The sequence below is a fragment of the Tursiops truncatus genome, chromosome 5, assembly GCF_011762595.2.
Source record: "Tursiops truncatus isolate mTurTru1 chromosome 5, mTurTru1.mat.Y, whole genome shotgun sequence".
In the NCBI taxonomy this organism is placed as follows: domain Eukaryota; kingdom Metazoa; phylum Chordata; class Mammalia; order Artiodactyla; family Delphinidae; genus Tursiops; species Tursiops truncatus.
Genome location: NC_047038.1, coordinates 106,453,110 through 106,474,859, shown reverse-complemented (window position 1 = coordinate 106,474,859; position 21,750 = coordinate 106,453,110). Strand labels below are relative to the sequence as shown.

Genomic DNA, 21,750 nt, shown 5'->3' with positions numbered 1-21,750 from the left:
AGATGATAGAGAGCTAGCTAGCTAGCTAGATGATAGAGAGCTAGCTAGCTAGCTAGATGATAGAGAGCTAGCTAGCTAGCTAGCTAGATCTAGCCAAGAAAGAGGAGGAGAGACATTGTGTATGTGTTTGTGTGTCTGTGTCTGTGTTGTGAAGACAGGGGGAAGAAGCTGTGACCAGGAAGGCTGACCAATGGGAAAGAAAGGGGAAAGCAGACATGGACAAAAGGACAACTTCTATAGGAAAACTTATTTAATGGAAACCTGACTGCAAATGAAGACATTCTTTATCTGAAGAACGAACGTAACAACCCGTTTCATAAGTCACACTGAACAGCTCTTAAACTGGGCAAGGAGGCTTCCTTTCTTGGAAATTGGGTGGTAGCAAGATAATATTTCTGAGATCCAGGAGTTCATCTCTATGGAGCATAAGTCCCTGAAGTGCATGTTTTCCTTCTGTGGCCTTATCTTGACATTTCAGCTACTCTAAGCAGACCAAAATACAAGGCTGTACAGCAATGGGCACAGTCCCTCGTTTGTCCACAACGTTAATCTGTGTCCAGCAGTTAAAATAGAAGTGATTTTTAAAGTTAATTATTATAAGACCAATCCATATTCATTGTTGAAAAAATACAAAATACAAATAAGCCAAATAAAAATACTAACAACCTCACTACAGTTAACATTTTGGTATTTATTCTTCCAAACTTTTTTCTGTGATAATGATATATATTCTTTTTGTACAAAAATGGAATTATGTTATGCATATTGTTCTGTAATCTGCTTTTCTCACTCTCATTCATATATAGACCTCTTTTCTGGCTAATAAATATACCATATCTTTTTAATTGGCTATAGAGCACACCATTGTCTCGCATTGTCTCACCAAGAACACTATTTTTAGGCATATCCTTATTGTTAAACATTTAAGCTATTTCCAATTTATAATTTTTATTTATTATAAAAATTGCTACATTTTTGCATGCTTCCAGTTGTTACCTTTGCATAAATATCTAGACGAGGAATTGCTAGGTTAAAATGTATGCAATTTTAAAGCTTGACCAGCCCATTGTCCAATTATCCCCCTTCCCTAGAAATTTACCTTCTCTTGACACTTTCCTTTAGGGAAATATCCTTTCCCCAACATTCTAATACTGGATATTATTATTTTTAGCTTTTGTGAATTCAATAGGTGAAAATAATCTAATATTTACCTTAACATATTCTTGGGTTACTTTTTTTTGTTACTAGGAAGACTAAAGTTTTTTTCAAAGCTCTGTTGGTAATTTTAATTTCTTCTTTTGCCAAAATACTTATTAATATTCTTTGCCCATATGGGACATTATCTTTTTATTGATTTATGTATTAATAATAATTCCTTGTTCATCATACATATCGCATATACTTTCCCCCAATTTGTCATTTTCCTCCTAATTTTATATTGTGTTTTTGGAAGTATAAAAAATTTGAGTTTTTAATGTAGTTAAGTCTATCCTTTTCTGATACGGTTTCTGACTGTGTGTCATGTTTTCAACCAGACCTCACCTTACAGTTATAATATTTATCTTTAATTTTTCTGGATTTTCTTTCTTTCTTTTTCACATATAAACTTATCTGGAGTCTATTTTAATCTAAAGTGTGAGGTCGAGTTCTAAATTTTCCCTCCCAATGTTAGTCAGTTGTTTTAAGACTATTTACTGAATAATCCACTTGCTATGAATTGCTACTTTTATAATATATTAAATGTTTACATATACTTGAGGCTGTTTTGAATATACTATTCTATGCCAGTAATACTTATTTGGTTCTGGGTATGCACAGTTTTAATTATTGGAGCATGTTCCCTGCAAATCCACCTCCCCACACACAATTGTTCTTTTTCCTTCTTTTAGAATTACCCTATCTGCGCACAATTATTCTCCCAGATGAAATGCTCACTGGGATCTTTAAAAGACTAAGTTGAATTTAAAAGGATAATTTTCACACTGTTGAGTCTTTCATTCAGAAACACAGTACGTCTCTCTCCATTTGTTTATATCTTTGATATCCCTCCATAAAAATTTGAACAATTTCTTTTTATATTATCCATACATTTTTTGATTAAGTTTTTGCCTAGGTATTTCTCTTCTTGGGCTGCTTCTATGGTTGAGCCAAATGCTGGCTTGTGCTCATGGTGGCTTTTTGAGCCCAGGGTCAGGTGGGCAGAGCTTAAATCAGGGCTCAGCCACTTTCTCGCTGTGTGACCTCGAGCAGGTTAACATTTCTTAGCCCATCTCATCTGCAAAACATGCATAATAATACCATGTGCCTTAGAAGGCTGTTGGAAAAAAATCAATGAGAAAATGTAGGCGAAGCTCTCTGCCACGGGCCCGACCTCCAGACACATGAACGGCCATTCTGATTTTGCTAGATTCTATGCTAGTAAATGTTCAGTTAAACACAAGCTTGAACATTGCTTCAAATATCCACAGCCTTTAAGAAACCATCTTCCAAAACAAACTTTCAGTTTCTGAGGACAGTGTAACCTCAATGCGGTTTGTTTAGAACACTCTACAAACATTATGAAGGCTTAAAGTGTGACACTGCCCACCAACCAGAACCCATTCATTTAAAGCATCAAAGAGCACAGGACCTCATGCATGATATGTGTGGAATTTATGTGCTTATAGATCTGGCCACTGACAACGTGCCAGGCCCGCCACACTAGAGACAGTCCCAGTGTGGGTACAAGTTGCTTCAGCAGTGGGTCAGCAGGTCATTCCTAGTGTCGCAACTCTCACACGCGATTTTCACTGGTGGTGTGATGGCCAACGTGCCTCTTAGTAAGTCAGCAACCCGGGACCTGGCTCCCCACCCGTGCCCGAGCCTGGAGGCATTATTCTCCCTCACGCTCGTTCCTTTATTGAGTTAGATGTGTTCCCTGCTATCTTTTTGGCTATTTATCATCTCTGTGAAATGATCGAATCAGCCCTGATGTTTCCAGCTCTGGCAAATGCTAGAATTCCCTGTTAAAAATATCTTGGCAAACTGCCACAGAATTGCAACAAATAAAATCAGTGATCCCGCTTCAAACCTCTGTTGCTTGCCTTGATGTTAATTCGTACGGCTTTGGTCACTTATCTGTGACAGCAGCATGAGTGAGTGATTTTTCTCAGAGGGTTATATGTAGATATTTTAAGAATGTGGGGTAGCTTTCCAAAAAGCTGTATAGTAACAAGCCTCCAAACTGTAAAAAACCAATTGAATTGATTAAAAAGCATCATCTGATGATTTTAAGAAAGCATTTAAGTGGAACACCACCAGTTAAATGAGGAGGTGCAATTTTAACACCTGGTTTCATAACTGCCCCTTGGTTGCGGTCAGGATCAGATAAGCCATCTTTGTCCTTCTGACCAGTTTACCTTGTAACAATCCCTCTTTCTGACCACAGCTAATGTTGCCTGCCTCCCAAGATGTAATAAACCTATGCTAAACCTTTCTCTAATGATGATGCTCTCTAACTTGGTTTGGGGAGGAGTGCAAAGTTCAGTTTAGCACAAAGTCACGGAACAGTTAGATCATGCTCTCTTCCGCGTCATCAGTAGAACGTCCCTTCTCCTTCCCGTAAGAGGCCTGCCCAGGTGGAATTATAGAGACGAGAATCTGGCTGCCATCAGAGCCAGGCCCAGAATTGGTGCAAGACACATAGATCATGCCCACGGTGTAGACACAATCTGGGCTAGTATTCAAACGAGGCTGTGGTGTATTGAATTTAGTGCATCTTCTCTCACCCACCACAGACAGGCATAGACACACACATACACACACACCCCTACATGTTAACCATGTCATTTGAGGTTAGCATCCTGCAGGATTATAAACTGTTACTTTGTATCCCTCATGATACTTAGCTCGGATTTGAGGGAAATCAGTTGGCACTTAATATACTTAATATTTAATACTTGTTGACTTTTAAATGACTAGAGGGACTGGAGAGAAAAAGAGGAAGGAAACTCATAAAGTAATTGGAAGCGGCCACAGAGATTTACTGGAGTGGAGAGGCCAGAACGGTTCACACAAAACTGCTGTTTTCTTGCAATTCATGGTTCAGTCTTGTCAATGTCTGCACTGCATCAGCCACCGAAGACTTTCATAGTTGGCCTCATGGTGGATGGCTTTCTTGCTACTAAGGGTTCTTTTTAAAAGTTTCTAATTTGTCTTTTCATTTATGGAATATCTCTTTTATTTTAACTAATTAGTCAAAGAAAATGAAAATCCAATTTTAAACTCTTCTCTAGATTGAGCTTCATCAAAAACTTGCTGTGCAAACTTGGACAAATCACTTAACCTCTCTGATTTCCAGGTTTACTCAGATGGATTGTTTCATTTTTAGCTGGTTGTCTTGGCATGATGTGGACAATGCCAGGCACATATTAGGCACTCAATAAGTATATTTGAAAAATTACACTGACGATCATACTTTCTCCAAAAAAACACAAAGAGAAGGGAAGAAACAGGGAGAAATTCAAAAAATTCTCTATTAAGCTAACCTGCATTTTCCTGAAAAATACTAAAGTGATACATTTTTATATTATTGAGCTCAGACATGAATCATAAAATGAACAATGGAGGGCTTCCCTGGTGGCGCATTAGTTGAGAATCTGCCTTCTGATGCAGGGGACATGGGTTCGAGCCCTGGTCTGGGAAGATCCCACATGCCGCGGAGCAACTAGGCCCGTGAGCCACAATTACTGAGCCTGCGCGTCTGGAGCCTGTGCTCCGCAACAAGAGATGCCGCGATAGTGAGAGGCCCACGCACAGCGATGAAGAGCGGCCCCTGCTTGTCACAACCAGAGAAAGCCCTCGCACAGAAACGAAAACCCAACACAGCAAAAATAAATAAATTAATAAAAATACATTGGTGTCTGAGTCTCACACCCGAGATTCTTAAAAAAAAAAAAAAAAGAACAATGGAATTATTACAAAAGCAGAACAGGTATACTGTTACTTACCTTCTTTGACTTGGTTAATTTCCTAGGTAGTAGTAGCTAGGTATCTGGTATCTAGAATAAGTGTCTTATTATTGTTGTTATTACTGTACTTTCAAATTTATAAATTGACTTGGATGAAATCTAATTCTCCCCCAATCTTTCCCAATGCTGTTACTCAACATAAAATCATCACTGTGGCCAACAGGCATAAAGGGAAAGAAGACGTGCGCTTGGCTAATATTTGCAATTCCTTTTCTGTGGTTATTCACCTAAGCTTGCAGAGGCAGAAACACCACGCTTTCAGGAAATTGCCTAGTTATAAAGGCCTCAGGAAGAAGGAAGAGACTGCCCAGACTGTAAGCACCAAGATGAAAGGAATTCCATCTTGTTTTTGCCACTGTCGAGTGGCATTAGAGAAGGTATTGTAAGGATGGGGGTAGACAATAAGGGAGTGAATTCTTTCAAGACAATTTAAACAATAATAAAACCAACTCAATGGATCTGTTTTTTGTTATCAACACACGCTGGCAAGGCTGAACAATGTCGGTGATGAAATTCTCTTCAACTCTAGGGCAGACCTCAGCTCCACCCTGCCCACCCCTTGGACACTGTTCCACTGACACTGTTCCCGGTACCCCATACGTTGCCTGGCACATAACATGTACGAATTATAGGGAAAAATGCTAAGGTGGGAAATAAGGATATAGAATTCCCCTTCCCCCACCATTCCTTTGCTGTCTTTTCCCACTGATTTTTTTGAAAACATGAAAACCATACTTTAAACTTCCCATGGTACTTTGCACATCCCTGGCCCTTATTAAAATCCTGTGCTAAATTTCAGATTCCACAGCTCGAGGAAAATGTCCACTCAGTGAGGACAAGGCAAAGTAATGAGGAACTGCTGGCTAATGGGATGTGTGGGAAAAGTCTGGAAAGACCTGAGATTATGAACCTGAACAAGAGAAGGTGAAGGGTTGACGTCTGCACACAATGTAGTGCATTAAGTGTAGGCTGGTGACCAGATCACCTCGTTGTCCCAGGATCAGAGTGGACTTTATGGATAACAGAGGCTCTATGTCACAGTGTCTTTCTAGCATCAAGAAGTAAATGGATTCCAGAAGTCTTAGTTCCCCATCCTCCTGCTAGTCCAAGCAGGATGGGGAAGTGTGTTTTCCACTACGTTCAATCTGCAGTGACTGTTATATACTTTCTGAAGCATTAGAGTCACCCGTATACTGCTTAGACGGTAGAGGAAGGATGATTCACAGAGGTCAAAACCACTGGGGAACTTTGGACTAATGATGTGTCAAAATAGGTTAACCGATTGTAACGAAGGTCCCGCTCTGGTGGGGGGTGTCAACAGCAGAGAGGGTTGTGCATGTGGGAGCCAGGGGTATGGGGGACTTCTATGTACTTTCTGCTCAATTTTGCTGTGAATCTAAAACTGCTCTAAAATAGAAAATCTTTAAAAAAAAAAAAAGTCAGTTGGAGTGGATGGGGAGAATTATTGCCAGAGCATAAAAGAATTCATTTCATTTGTGTGGTGATTTAAAACTTACAAAGTTTTTTTCTCTCTTGGGATCCTGTGAAACTAGAAGGACAGGTGGCATTATATCCATTTTACAAGATGAGGAAACTGAAGCTTACAGAGTTTTTAGTGAATAAAAATTAAATTTGCTCTGCAATATCATGATACCCTTTGAAGTAATCAGACAGTGTCATCAGCACCAAAGATTGGGGACTTGCCACTCTTGGTTCTATAACCCTGGTCCTGGCTTCATCAAGAGGGAATGAGGTGACAGCTTGACAGTTGTCCTGTGAATTAAAACCAGACCAACAGAGGAATGTAGACATTCCCTTTAAAATCAATAATTTAGCATGAAGCAGCTCTCCGAACAGGTTAAGGCTTTTCGCCTTAGAAGCGGAAATGTGGTAGCGCTTACTTCAGAGACCAGCCTCTCGGTATTTCAAAAACATGATTTCTAAGACGCTTTTAGCACCATACAATTCTCTAACGTTAAGCTTCTTCTATGTTGCCAATAATTTCAAGGAACAAGAGCAGGTATATAAACACCAATGACATCTCACATCTTTTGAGGGTGCACATCAGAGACGCAGTAATAAGATATTTATAAGGTTTTGGGGGGTGATCTGAGCCCTAAACTGGACACACATAGATGTTCATTTTTAGGTAAAAATGCAAAGGAAATAATTCCTTCGTAATGTCCTCTGTGATACTCCCACGAGCATTCTTTTTTTTCTTTCATCTTCTTGTTAATGTCTGATATCTCCTTTAAATAGGATAGACTCTTTTCTGAACCAGTGGTGAATTCTAACATGCAAGTACCCGCAGAGGTAACAATGACTGACATCTACAATAAGGTGCATATCCTGCATCAGAGCGGAGGCTCACCTCAGTAAGATTATGGTGGCACGACTTCTCAAGTAAGGCTTAGGGGAGGAAGCAGAACAAGGGTCTGGAAGACAGACATCTGACTGCCCCAATCATTGTCTAATAATCAGTCTTTCCTTGCATCGCTCTGGCTTCAGGAACTGCTTATGACAAGTGACTGCGCTCTGGAAACATTTAAGGGGACTTAAGGTGCAGGGCCTCTGGGTAACTTGGAAGGAGAGACGGTGGGTGGTCTTTATCCTGCTTTGAAAATGTATTCTGTTTATTCCGACAGAAGTGTAATATCTCAGTTACAGGCTCAGTCAAGTTCCCTACTCGTTGGTCATCTCGGAGTCACCCCATCAGCAATTCTGTGCCCCCCAAATCACAGCAGTGCTCTGTGGAGCAAGTCCCTGACTTACTGAATCATCAATCCTATTTCCTGCGAGCATGTCCCAGGTCCTGACCAAAGGATTCTCTGATCAAAAACACCCAGACACGGTAATTTCTATCCTCACAAAAGATAATATAATTTAAACAAGACTGTGGAAGGCTAAAGGACGCACAGGCCCCAGTGCGCTAAAATTTTCTATTAAGCAGAGCCACCTAGTGGTAGAATGGAGTATGGGTTTTAAAAAAATTCTCATTTAATTTCTCTCATATAACAATCCAATTCAGGCGGGGTTTTCTTTTGTTTTGTTTATGTTCATTTTACTCACTCTTGTTTACAGTTACCCCTTTGAGATTGTCACCTCCATCTGTTTTCCTTACCAAACATCTACTCATCCAAGGTCAACAAACCTACAGTTTGTCATAATCAGCAAGTTTTAGGACTAAAACAGAAGCCGACTCAACAGTGTCTCTTTAGAAGGGCAAAAAAATGTCACTACTAATTTATTTCTAAAGATAAAGAGTCACTAGGATATTTAATTTGTACCTTTCTATTTTCCATAACTCCCACTTTCGTTTCTCCATACACCCATGAAAACTGTCACATAAAATTTATAGGCACAGGGACTTTCCTGGTGGTCCAGTGGTAAAGAATCCACCTTCCAATGCAGGGGACATGGGTTCCATCCCTGGTCAGGGAACTAAGATCCCACATGTCGCGGGGTAGCTAAGCCCGTACGCCACAACTACTGAGCTGGCGCCCTGAACTACAGAAGAGAAAACCCGCACACCACAACTAGAGAGAAGCCCGCGTACCACAACAGAGAGCCCATATGCCTGCAACTAAGACCCGACGCGGCCAAAAATAATAAAATAAATAAATGAATAATAAAGAAATCTTAAAAAAAATTTATAGGCACAGAGAAGGTGAGCAAAAGTCCTCAACTGTGGTCTCCAATCTCCCCCTCCCAACCATATATAATCTGTGGTAGAAATTAGAAGTACCTTGGGTTGCTGTGGTTTGGTTCCTTTTCTTCCTCTAAAGTAGGTAAACACTCATAGTTGGCTAGGACAGAATAAAAGCAAGCTCATTGTTAGTCACTAAAATTCTGTTTTTTATCTACAAAACTCGTGCAGTTGAGTATCACATTTCTCTGATCTGTATGGTTAGTTGTGCAGAAATGGCCTCACCAGGGAGTTTCAGAGGTTAAAAGATTAATGACGGCAAGGCTCTTGAAATGGAAAAAGCACTAACAGCACAGATACAAGACTTCAACGTGCCTCTGGCCCCGTTGGAAAGGGCACAATTCATCACTGCTTGGTTATTCAGTCCCTGAGGAACACCACTGGGGCTCCAAAGGCTAGAATCTGCATGGATCAGAGTAGACACAGGAATAAAACGGCTTCACCCAAGGTCCTGATGTGTCTGCAGAATGATTTCAGTCTGGAGGCACAACAGGAAAGAAGCAGGTAAAGTGGGGAACAGTCGACCTTGTTAAAGTCATCAGAATTCTCTCCTATTACACGACTGCTGTTTCCAAGGGGGAGAAAAATCCACTGGATCTATCACCTGTGTCAAAGCCACTCTCTGCTTTAGCTGTCAAATGGAAATGCCTTCTTCCAGATTTCTGGTTTTAGTGAGTGTAACAGGATCATGATTTTATATTACAATTATCTGAGTCACAAAAGGAAATACACCAAAATATTAAGAGAGATTGGTTCTGTGTGGTGGAACACTATTCTTCTTTTTTTTTTTTTTTTGCATTTTCCAAATTCTACTGTGTACGTATATTATTTTTATAAACTAAAAACAACAAGATGAAACTACTTTAAGGACTATCTCAATGACCCACCCCATCCTCAAATGCTTTACAGAACCATTCTTCCCTCAATACTGGACTATGAAAAACTGTTCAAAATTGTACAATTTAGTTAAATGGTTCTCATCTTCTGGAAAGCTCATCTTGATGAGCCTCTGGTACAAAAATTCTCACACCAAGCCTCTGGATTTGAGAACTCCATTGTAGATTGTTGAATCTGACAGCTCCCAGGGTATTTGCTTTAAGATAAATGTTAAAAATACAAGTGATAGGATAATATAAATAGTAGATTGTAGTAGTTTAGCATGAGCATTAAAATAATTTATTGATTTTTTAAAGGAATCAAAAATAGAAAAAACAGCTGTCATCATTTTTACATCTAAATGTTGATTTAATGAAAAGTAAGGGATATATACTACAATTACTGCCAGATATCAATTGGAAACTAAGTTATAATTGGATATTTATATTACTATCTCTATTAGTGCTGTCCAGTAGAACTTTCTACAGTGAAGGGAGTGTTCTAGATTTGCACTGTCTGATATAATAGCTGTTAGCCACAGGTGGCTACTGAGCCCTCAAGATGTGGCTGGAATGAGTAAGGAACAAAATTTTAAATTTCATTTAATTTTTAAAATTTTAAATTAAATAGACATATATGGCTAGTGCCTACTAGACAGACAGATCTATGTAAACCATATTTGATAAAGTTTTATATTTATATACAGATTAAAATCACAGATCTCTAGATTCTATAATATATCAGATAATGCCAGATGGTAACTTTTTCCAGATAGTTTGGTTTCAAGAGATTTCCTTGCTCGAAAATAAGATCATTTTCAAGAAGAAAAAGACCATTTGAAAAACTTGTGCAAAAATACAAAAGAGGGCTTCCCTGGTGGCGCGGTGGTTGAGAGTCCGCCTGCCGATGCAGGGGACGTGGGTTCGTGCCCCGGTCCGGGAAGATCCCATATGCCGCGGAGCGACTGGGCCCGTGAGCCATGGCCGCTGAGCCTGCGCGTCTGGAGCCTGTGCTCCGCAACGGGAGAGGCCACAACAGTGAGAGGCCCGCGTACCGCAAAAAAAAAAAAAAAAAAAAAAAATACAAAAGAGTAGCAACCATTGATGCAATAATTAAACTGCATATTTAAGGATGGCAGACACCCTGCTTACTTCGTGCATGTGCCAGATGTAATGTGGGTGGGCTCACAGGGTCCCTCTAGGACTCATGGCATAGTTACAAATTGGGGGCAGCCTTCTCTTACCACAGAGCACAAAAAAACCCACCTTAGGTTATTCCACACCACATACCATTTCTATTCATGCTGTTCATCCACTTATCAAGCTCTTCCATTTCTATTTCCATCACAGAGGGTGTGTCTTCCTCAAAAATAGGGCTGGAGAGAGAAAATAAAGAGCTTGTTGGAAAAAACAAAACAAAAACCAAAACCAACATGTGTGATGTGCTGAATTTCGTTTGAGGAGCGCCTAGGATGTTGACCGTTGGCTGTGAGGAAGGCGAACTTGATTCAGTGCCTTACACTCCAGGGTAGGCTGGGGGTTTGCCCTATTCAAGAGGACCAAACTCTAATAGGAAAAAAGGCAAAAACGAAAATAAACCGTCATCCATTACTGATGATGGGCTGAAAGGCAGCCCAGGAGACTCTGCTCCTCCGGAAGGTACCAAGCCCGAGACTCCTCCGGGGAGTTGCCACATTTAGCATTTTAGCCTTGCTCAATTTCACTTCCCTTTCTTTGGGGGTTTTTGATCAGTGCTCCACGTCCAGAGGCCACGGTCAACAGGCTACTTTCATCACCTCGCCCTTCCATTCCCAGGCTTTCCTGCCTTGAAGAAATGGAGCCCTTGTGCTAAAAAATCCACCGTCCTCCCTAGCCGGGGCTCAGCGCGCAGTTCAGGGGAGAAGCCCAGGTTAATGTCGGTGGGGTTGGGGGAGGGGACCACCTGCTCTGAGCGCTGCGCTGCGTAGGCGCCACCCTGCAGAGGAAGCCAGCCTAGTGTCCAAATAACCGGGCTGGCGGGGGTGGTGACAGAGGTGGTGGTGACATCGCCCCAGGCCACTCCTCCGGGTGTCATCCTCTTTTCCTCTCTCTCCTCCACCCCCTCCCGCCACCTCCATTCCTCTTCTCGCCCCCTCTCCCCACCACGCACTGCTTCTCAACATACAAACCTCAGGCTTCTACCAGGGCTCCCCTCCCTTAATAACCAGCTAAAGTCTCTTCCCTGGAGATAAAATTTTTAATCAGAATAAATGAACGGATGTCCTTGAAATACACCCAGCGTCAGCATACTCAACCAACAATGCATTTGGAATCAGTAGCAGTCAGAAAAAAAGTTCTTTTCTGAACAAAGGACCCTGCCCTCCTCTCAGATCTCCCCTGGGGTGAGGTGTGGGCACTCGGGCACATCCTCCTGGGGCTGGGGAAGCCAAAGGTCCCCGGAAGGGGTGTCAAACCCAAAACTATTGAAAAGCCGGCTCTCTAATCTGTTCATCCCCTGACATCCTGGCCTATCCCGAGCTGGACTGGAGGCAGTGGGGAACTTACAGTTTCATGTTTTCACTTCCCAGGTCATCTAAAAGAGAGTAAATATAAAAGTCGTGTTAACTTTCAGTGTGTGTAACAACTTTTTATTTCCAACAGCTGAAATCTCCTCTACAAAGAGAGGAAATTACTTCAAGTAGATAACGTTTTGAAAGGAGCAGTAGTTAACCTCTATGTCAAACAAGGGCAGACTGCCATATTGAAATGAGGTCCCATCCACGTGAAATCTGTTCTTTTAGATCTGGTGGCCCTCTGAGAGCGCTCACTTCACAGTGGATGTCCATCCCTCTTGACTATTTTTATCCATAGGAAGAGGAAAACAGTGGTAAGATGGAGAAAGGAGGAGTTGAAAAGAGGGCTTGTTCCTGGGCCCCCAGATGTGCCAGTTCAAACCACTGCTGTCTCATCTCCTTGCAACACACTGTCCCTTTGTCCCGGAGTAGGACGTGGGTTATCAATCACCGGCTCCCCCTGGAACTCTCCTCTCGCCCTGCTCTTTGTGTGGGTGGATCTCTCACAACCTTCTGGTCTCAGTGCAACCAAGTCCCCCCTAAAACAGAAGGTCCCCTACCAAGTTTATGATTAATCTCTCTATCCAAATCTTCATTCCCCTTCTTGTTCCCTCTGACCTCAGTCCTGTGCTAACTGAACACTAACCAACCAGAGTCAGATGACTAAAACTGCTGTTATCGATAACATCGTTAATGGACTAAAATTGCTGTTGTAGATCTCATCATTAAAGCACAAACTCAGGTTGTTTCTCCAGGGCAAGTGGTGCTCACAGACCCCCAGCCATGGACCACCTCGTCAGAGAATCGTAAACCAGAAACGTCCTGACTCCCAGAATCACGATTAAGAAATGTCACAGAGGGCTTCCCTGGTGGCGCAGTGGTTGAGAGTCCGCCTGACGATGCAGGGGACACGGGTTCGTGCCCCGGTCTGGGAAGATCCCACATGCCGCGGAGCAGCTGGGCCCGTGAGCCATGGCCACTGATCCTCCGCGTCCGGAGCCTGTGCTCCGCAACGGAAGAAGCCACAACAGTGAGAGGCCCATGTACCACAAAAAAAAAAAGAAAGAAAGAAAGAAAAAGAAATGTCACAAGACGATGATTAATCGCAGCTTCTTTGTTCTTCTTTAAAAACACCCCTAACTCAGTGATCAAGTTGGACTGGATCTGAGGCTTGTCTCCCACCCCTTTGCTTGGCGCCCTGCAAAAAATCCTTCCTTTGCTGCAAACTCTGGCTTCCTTTGCTCTTTCAGAGCCTGGCTTCCTGCACCCTGGGCACTCGAGCCCTTTTCCCAGTTACATCAGCTTATACTCTTTCCTCAGAGAGGCCTCCCCTACCTCCTCTGTCTGAAGTAAGGCCCATCTTTCCTACTGCTTCCCAGCTCAGATCCTCGTGTGCTCCTCCATAGTGTCTGCCACAATTTGTCATTGATCAGTTTCTCTGTTTAACTCTTTTTTGTCTGTCACTCCCACTAGACCCTAGCTGCCAAAGGGCGGGGATCATGTCTGCCTTGTTCATGGTGGCATCCCCCAGCCCTACCCCATCCAGCTTGCACGGTACCTGACAAACACCCCGTAAATATTTATTGAATAAATGAATAGGTCTTAATCTGGATTGTCCAGCCCTGGGGTTAAATGTGTGCCCAATGTTTTGGATTTAACATTCTCATAGTAGTGAAACTTCCAACAAGCCTGCTTTTTGTTGCTGTTAGTTGAAGTGAGTCAGGTAACAGTTTGCAAAATGGCTTGAATGCTGACCAGACTCCAGATGAACACGGGCAAGAATTAGAGCCCAGGGCTCAGACTCTGTTTTGTTTGGCAGGGGAACCAATGCACCCAGAGAAACGAGGCAATGATGGCCAGCGAGTGGATAGCACAGCCCCACTGCACCTTCTATGATGTGAAAACCACTGGGAAGGAAACCGCTTTGTAGAGGTCCACTGAATAGTCAAATGGTCTCGATCCTTAGCCATCAGAGGCCGCCTTTGTCTGGCAGGCAGAGGTGCAGGTCCTCAGCGAGGGAACACAACCAGCAGGCACCTGGAACTGAGCTCCTGGCAGCTGGGAGCTGCTGTAATTTCCTGTGGGTTGGCAAGCTTTAATGGCACAGCTAACCCAGGAAAGTTGGGCACAGATGTCAGTTTCATGCCATCACTGCTTCCCTTCGAGGGGCTGTAGGTTGTGTCCTCCTGCCTCTCGGTAGGAATCTGAAGCTTCCTGCAGGTGCCTGACTCCTCAGACACTCCAGTTGGGGAAAGGGGAGTATGTTCATCTCATTTTATATCCATGCATTTTTCATCTAAAATGTACAGGCTATTTCCTTAAGGGATTTTACTATAAATAAAGCCCCTATACAGCTGAACCTCCCTACAGGTGACCCATAAAAATGCCCCTGTTTTGTCCCTCCCGCCTTCCCCTCCCTCTTTCCCTGCTTAATAACCCCTTACAGCCCCACCGTGCGGGGGTGGGGGGGGATTTATCTTTCTAATCTGGGTGCCCGCAGGCTTCGCGGTGAGTCAAAGCTAGCCCTGCATGCGGATGATAGAAAAGTTTTAAAACCCATTACAAAAGTGCTCCAGATGCACCAAACGCGAAGCTCCTGTAATCAGTATTCAAAGAGAGCAAAAAGCCTCCTGTGGCCTCGTCTCCCCTGCTCCACGGCCATTACCCCTGCCCCAGTCGCCATGGCAACGGGAAAACATCTGGGAGAGCGCCCAGGAGCCGAGCATTAAACTGGGAGGGAGACCAATTACCCGTCCTCAGCGATCAGGCCCTGCCCGCTCCACTCCACCTGGCTTCTGTCTCTTTATTAATAGCCACCTACTCCTTCTGCACCGGGAGGCAGACGCAGGTCTCACACAACCCACGACCCGCACTTGATTCCATTTTCCCTCCCACAGCCCTGCCACTTCCTGTCAGCCTCCACACTCCCTCCGCCTCCTTCAGTTCCCCCCTGACACCCACTTAGCCCCACGAAGCCCCCTGCCGGCTAGACTCCGGGTGCACTTGACGGTAGGATTGCAGGGTAGAGGTGGGGACAGGGGACTCAGCAGGACACCGGCTCTCTTATCTGGTTTCTGTGCTGAACAGTGAGCGAGAGAGTCTTTCTGGAGCTTGAGCCCAGCCAGGTGTCCTGTAGTTAAAGCCTGTTTAAAGGGATGCTTTACTGCCAGCTGTTTCCCCTGCAGCTCTTTCCCAGAGATGCAGCACATCAGGACACCTAATAAATGTTAAATAATAACAACTGCAAATCTAATGCCTGCAAGTCTAGGGAAAAGGACAATAGCACATTAAGTCACTACACAGCCTTCTCTTTCCTGGACAAGGAACGGACAGGCCCAAAGAAAAAAGGTAATTTCCAAACAGGTGAAGTGTTCTTTCTACAAATATTGGCCAAGTGCTCCCCAGTTGTCAAATTTAAAGACATTTCTTGGTGTGGAAGAATAGAGCAGGCTCTATTCACCTGAGGACAGAAACAACGTGTCTATTCCTAACCTGAGACATCACCCATGCCCTCCCACAAAACATTCCTTTGGGAACTTTCCAAGCAAAATGCTGGTCTGACGCAGTATGACAGTTTTATTTTTCCTGGAAAAATAAATTAAAAATATATTTAAATCAAATTCCGTTAATTTAAATATATTCTCCTTTTATTGACTTGCATTATAATGCTAAATATGAATGGGGGGACTTCAGTGGGCAGTGGTTGTGAACCTTTTCTCTGTCAGTCTGTCTGAAGAGAGAGTCATCAGTTAACCATCTGAATCTATATTAAAGGAGTGGCAAGTAAAAGAAAATATTCCAATAAAGCGCTCCTTACCAAAAACTTTGGTGATAAGCAGTTGCTTTGAAATTCTAAGTTTTCCATTTGTGTTTTCTTAAAGTGAGGCATATTTAAAGTAAAAACGATATGCCAATTTGTATTAAGAATAATGTGCAAATTTACTTTTACCTCTGAGAATAAGTGTTCTCTAAAAAATGTTCTCACGTTCTGTCATCAACTCATTCCTGTAACACATTTATTGAGCAGCTAATATATGTGTTGGGTTAGGCATTCCGTTAGATGAAAGGGATAATAATAATTAGCTGACACAATATGCCGGGCACTGTTTTTTCTAAGTGCTTTAAACAGATGAATCCACTTAATTCACGCAACAGCTGTATGAGGTAGGTGCTGAGTTTGCCCATTTGACAGATGAGGAAACTGAAGCAGAGGTCATAGAGCTAGGAAAGGCAAAAGCCAACTAGGCAGAGTATTCCAAAGTCTGTCCTCGCCACACTGTTCAACAAGATAAATAAGACAAGTTCTTAGTTCTCTCGGACCTTAAAGAGAACATAACCTCGTAAGAAAGAGAGACCAAAAAAAGGCAAGTCACCAACTTATGCCAGTGTAAATACTGTGCACAATAAGTGTGAACAGTCAAGAGGTGGTGATTCATTTTGCCTGGGGTGTGATTACTCAGCTGTTCATAAAATCTTTAGAACTGGGCATTGAAGAAGGGGGTGGCAGTTTGCCAAGCAACCAAGAAGGAAATTCCAGACAGAAGACATAGCATCAGTCAGGCATGGAGGCATCAGGAAAGGGAACAGCAAATACTGCCTGGACCGTGTCTGAGGTCAGTTCTCACTTGTGAATGGCTTTTGAATTTTGAGATTCTCCAAATAAAATTCAGTGAAAAGTCCCTTTCTGGATTTAGAGCCTCAGAGCATGACCATTTGACTAGTCAACCCCGACCTCTCCCTGACCCCATGACTACATTAGGTAAGATCAGCTACAGGTTAGGGTTTGGGCAGGAAATTCTTACTTTCCCTACTTAAAAAAAAAAACGGGTCCAGGCAGCTCTGTTTGCTTTTTCTCTTTCTCTAGCTTACAAAGGAGCTCCCACGTGATGACTGTTATTAGGTCACCCTGAAATTGCAAGCAGTGGAAAAACATATGTATATCTTCTACTTTCTTGGAATCTATTACCCTGCCATGAAAGGTAATGCTCTTCTCTGCTTCCTTCCCGACTCGCATTTGCCCTACCTGCTGGCATAATGGAAAATGACCATTTACAGCTCCACGAGAGCTTAAAGCCTCTCCTGGTACTAGGATGGTGAGGGGGCCCGCAGGCCAAGGGCATGATCTCAAAGCCAGAGGTGCCCTGTTAGTGGATGTGAAGTACACAGAGTGAGTTTTGTATGCACATATAAATATGTATCTTATCACCCTTGAGTGACTTTTGGAATCCCTAAAGGCTTCAACTTGAAAATCTAATTGGGGCTTCCCTGGTGGCACAGTGGTTGAGAGTCCGCCTGCTGACGCAGGGAACACGGGTTCGTGCCCCGCGGCCGCTGAGCCTGCGCGTCCAGAGCCTGCGCGTCCAGAGCCTGTGCTCCGCAACGGGAGAGGGCACAACAGTGAGAGGCCCGCGTACCCCAAAAACAAACAAACAAACAAAAAAATCTAATTGGAGTCACTTTTACCGGCACAAGCCAAAAGAAACCAAGTCTGCTTTGGACTCAGAACTATCCCGACACCTAGTATTTGATAGTCCTGGCATTGGAAGTGAATCCTCTCAGAGTGTATCTCTGACCCCGGGGATGTTCTATCAGATTAGTTTTCCATTGATGATAGTTATCTTTAGCCAATCAGGGATTTCATTCTAAAAGTTAGCATAGATTTAATAGGAATAAGAACCATGCTTCACTCAGGCCTTTTCAAGATTAAATGGGGATGGGGCATAGGGCAGAAAACAGTATCTGTGACAAAGCACAGATGGAAGAATCCTCTTCTTGTGGCGGTGAGCCCAAGGACTCCAGCCTTCCCACCCTGTCCGCAATCTGACCCACATCTTCACCAGCCTAACTGTTTCCTCCAATGGTCGGGAAATGTTACGTTGACCTATTGGCCAAAATTACACAGGGCCCTCATCTAGATTAGATACAGAGATGGCAGCTGTGTATTTTAATTTTCAATTTAGGCTGAAAGCATTCTCTCTCTCTCTTTTTTTTTAAATAGGAAGGAATATGACATTTGTAAACTCTGGAAAACTTCATTGAAACAAGTCATTCATCACGTATTATTTTACGTAGTTGCTTCACTTAAAAACCTCTCGGTTTCTTTTCCCACACCATCCCAACTCCAGGCAGGTGTTAGGATAATACTTACTTGTCTGTAAAGCACTCTGAGATCCTCGGCTAGAAGGCTCTGTGTGGAAGCAAAAAGTATTGTGTTTTATCATTTATTCATTAACATATGAGGCAGTTGTCTGGAAATGGGAACAGGCAAAATATTTACCTTGTTTATTCCTTTTTCTTTTACGGTATATTACAAAGAGTATCACGGGTAAAAGTAGGACGGCCAATAAAATCACTGGGATCAACCCCATTAATATAAACTGTAATTGGCCTGCATCTTCACTAATAAGGGTAGGATTCATACTGACAGTGAATATTTCTGTGGTCACCACAGCAAATATGCTCGGAACCGTAGCCTCTTCATCACTGCTTCCCAATTCTGTTGACAGTTCTGTTTCTTCCATTTCTGTGGGAACACACACAAAATTGAGATTGTCATGGAGACAAAGTTAATATGGTATGTTTTCAATGATTTGAAATTTATCCGACATGCATCCACTGATAAACTTGATCCGCTGGCTTTGGTCTTCCAGTTCAGTGTGACACAGAATACTATTGATCGAACATAAATGGAGCTCAACCGGGGAGTATATTGAACGTGGATCAGAGCCCAGAGATAAACCTCCCACAAAGGCTGGCAGTTTAGATGCACTTAAGCCAAGGGCGTTGAGAAGCTTTGTTGTGTCAAGGGCGATATTCCAGGATATCCTATAGGGTATTTTAATAACATTTCTGAATAAATCTAAATTCCCTTTTACTGAGAGTTAAGCACTTGCCACGTAACACTTTTAGGTAAAAGGATTGCACTGTGTCCTCATTTTTTTCTTTTTAATAAAAGTTTACCTACCAATGGAAAAGAATTCTTTGAAATCAGGGTGACTGATCAGATGTCAGTGTAGGCCTCAGTTCTGCAGAGAACTAAGTCGTCTCTGAAATGATCCTACAGAAATCCTCTTGGACTCTAAATAAAAATATAATGTGTATCTCATTTGTACAGTGAAATTCTCAAGGGGAAGTTCCCTTAGAAACTAAGGAAACTACACCAGTATTTAAATTTATTGAATAACATGCATCTTTAGAACTTTCCCTATTAATAAGCTATATGCATGTTTATTCTGTTGGGACTTCAGATTGTGTTCGGAAACATCCATGGTTCATCACAGGATAGGAAAAGACTAGTAGCTAGATGATTATTTGAAAAATCTTTCCTCACCTGGCTCTGTAGTGACCATGGTCAGGAGAGCCCAGGTTTTCTTCCCATCGTGGTACAGTGTTGCCTATCATTCAGGTGGGGTCCAATGAGAAAACCAGCATATGAGCTGAGGCTACAGACAACTTATCCAATGGGATAATTTATGTGAAAGTTCTTTCTAAGGTGAAAGTTACTCTGCAAAGGAAGATGTCCACTTCCTGAAGCCATGTTCAGGCACATTAGGCCACCACCCAGAGGGTGACCGACTGGGCATGGCAGGGTCAATTCAGTCCTTAGCTCTCCACATGACTGCATGACAATGATTTATAAAAGTATTCCTTTGATCACAGTCTAACTTTTCAGTTATATAAACACTTCAATTTCTCCGAAGGCCAGGGGATCCACTTGGTAATCATATCTGTCAATGCCACCCCAAACCCTCAGAATCAATTACAAACTGCAGAGTCTAAGTAACTGGTATTCTTCTCGTGTATTTACTGAAAGCAGGATTAAAAAATATCTACCACTTATTGACCTCTGCCTTCAGGGTTAAGTGACTTTGCCCTATATTTATGTCTTTGAAATAAGGTAAGTCAATAACGTATTCACACATTTTTAAAAGCTTTGATATATCACATATCACTCTGGACCAGGAAAAGATATTTGTCCACCAGGACATCTCCTCCTTAAAATCACCCTGCTTGCAGAACTACTGGGACCAAACAGCATTCTTCACTGGTAACCCAGGCCAGCAAAGACTGGATACATTTGGGGGGGACAGGTGGGCAGTGGGAGCAGTGGCACACACACAAATGCAGTTGGTGACAATGGCCCTATTCCTTGAAGTCAGTGCTGATGGACCTTCCTCCAATAACCAGACCTCCTTTTTATTTCTTCTGTTTATTTACTTCTGCTACTGCTATAGCTGCTGCTATGATTTCAAGTTACCTTTTCAGATAACTTACTAAGAGCCAAGCCCTGTGCTCTGCCTTGTACCCAGATTATCTCATTTTGTCCCCACCATTTTTTCAGATAGAAACCGGGCAGGGAGCTTATACAACTAGCACACAACCACAAAGCTGTCACAGGGGAGTGAAGATTTAAACCCAGGAGGGGTGATTGCAGAACCTGAGCTTGGAACCTCACACAATATTTTCCTTCCCATCAGGCAGGAATGGAATGATTACAAATCATGAAGTGGTAACCAAGAGAGGGAAACTTGTGTTCTTGCCCCTCAGCCTACAGGAAGGTGGATTTCTGGCACAAAGGCAATGAGGGGCTCTCATTGGCCTCTTGCTAAGCTCCTCAGCCCAGGCAGCTGTGAGCAGAGCTGCCCAGAACAACAGGATCTTTCCAGCCTCTCCACGGAAGGCGAACAATTTCCCAGTAGAATACTCAGAGCTCTGAGTCACACTTGACCTGTTGCCCCAGAAGAGGAGAAAATGGGAAAGGAAATAAGCTAGCAAGAATAATGAGGGTGTTTGGACAATCAGGCATGAAAGAGAAATGGAGAGAAGCACACAGATGGTCCCGGGTTGTGCACATTTATTTCTCAGCACAAGGGACAATGCTGGTCACAGGTGGCTCTTAGTGGCATTTTGGAGTGAAAAGGACTGGAAATTTTCTCCACAATATCCCTCTTACACACACCCTAACATATGTTTTCCATGTTAACCATCATTTACTCTCTCTGATTCTCTAGTGACTATTTAAATAAATGAGAGTCAAGGGTTCTCTGTGTGTGTTTTATTTTTCTTTATTCTGCAAGCCTTCATCTCCAGACGCTCCTGTGACATCCTTCCTCACATCCCTCCGTTCCCAAACAAGACCATAATAGCTCCAAATAACAAATAACCGTCATTTATCAGATGCTGATAGTACATGCTAGGTACTAGGATAAACATGCACCATCTAACTATCTTCACAACAAGTTCATTGTTCACAGTACAAATAAAGAAACTGAGTCTCAAATATCACAGTGTGATATTTACACTGTCGGCTCTACTGATACACAGAGTTCTTTTTAAATTTTATTGAAGTACAGTTGATTTGCAATGTTGTTCATTTCTGCTGTACAGCAAAGTGACTCAGATATATATGTATAGATAGATAGATAGATAGATAGATAGATATACACACACACATATAATATATATATATATTCTTTTCATATTCTTTTCCATTATGGTTTATCACAGGATATTCAGTATAGTTCCTTGTGCTATACAGTGACCTGGGAAGAACCTCTCTCGCCTCCAACCCTCCCTTTCCTTTTGTTGTTTATCCATCCTATATATAA

At 42.6% G+C, this 21,750-nt stretch overlaps 1 protein-coding gene across 3 annotated transcripts in view; it reads right to left on the bottom strand.

Annotated features, from left to right (window-relative positions):
* TMEM154 (transmembrane protein 154) overlaps nt 1–21,750 on the bottom strand; it is a 47,405-nt gene that overhangs the window by 6,012 nt on the left and 19,643 nt on the right. For 2 of the 3 annotated variants that reach the window (XM_073805490.1, XM_004326888.4), the window contains exons 2-6: nt 18,420–18,665; nt 18,291–18,329; nt 12,135–12,162; nt 10,881–10,966; nt 8,755–8,815 (exon numbers count right to left, since the gene is read on the bottom strand). In XM_073805490.1, the coding sequence (XP_073661591.1) occupies nt 8,755–8,815; nt 10,881–10,966; nt 12,135–12,162; nt 18,291–18,329; nt 18,420–18,665 (460 nt within the window). Of the gene's footprint in view, nt 1–8,754; nt 8,816–10,880; nt 10,967–12,134; nt 12,163–18,290; nt 18,330–18,419; nt 18,666–19,106; nt 19,221–21,750 lie in introns of all 3 variants that reach the window. The other variant, XM_073805491.1, reaches the window with a different exon arrangement.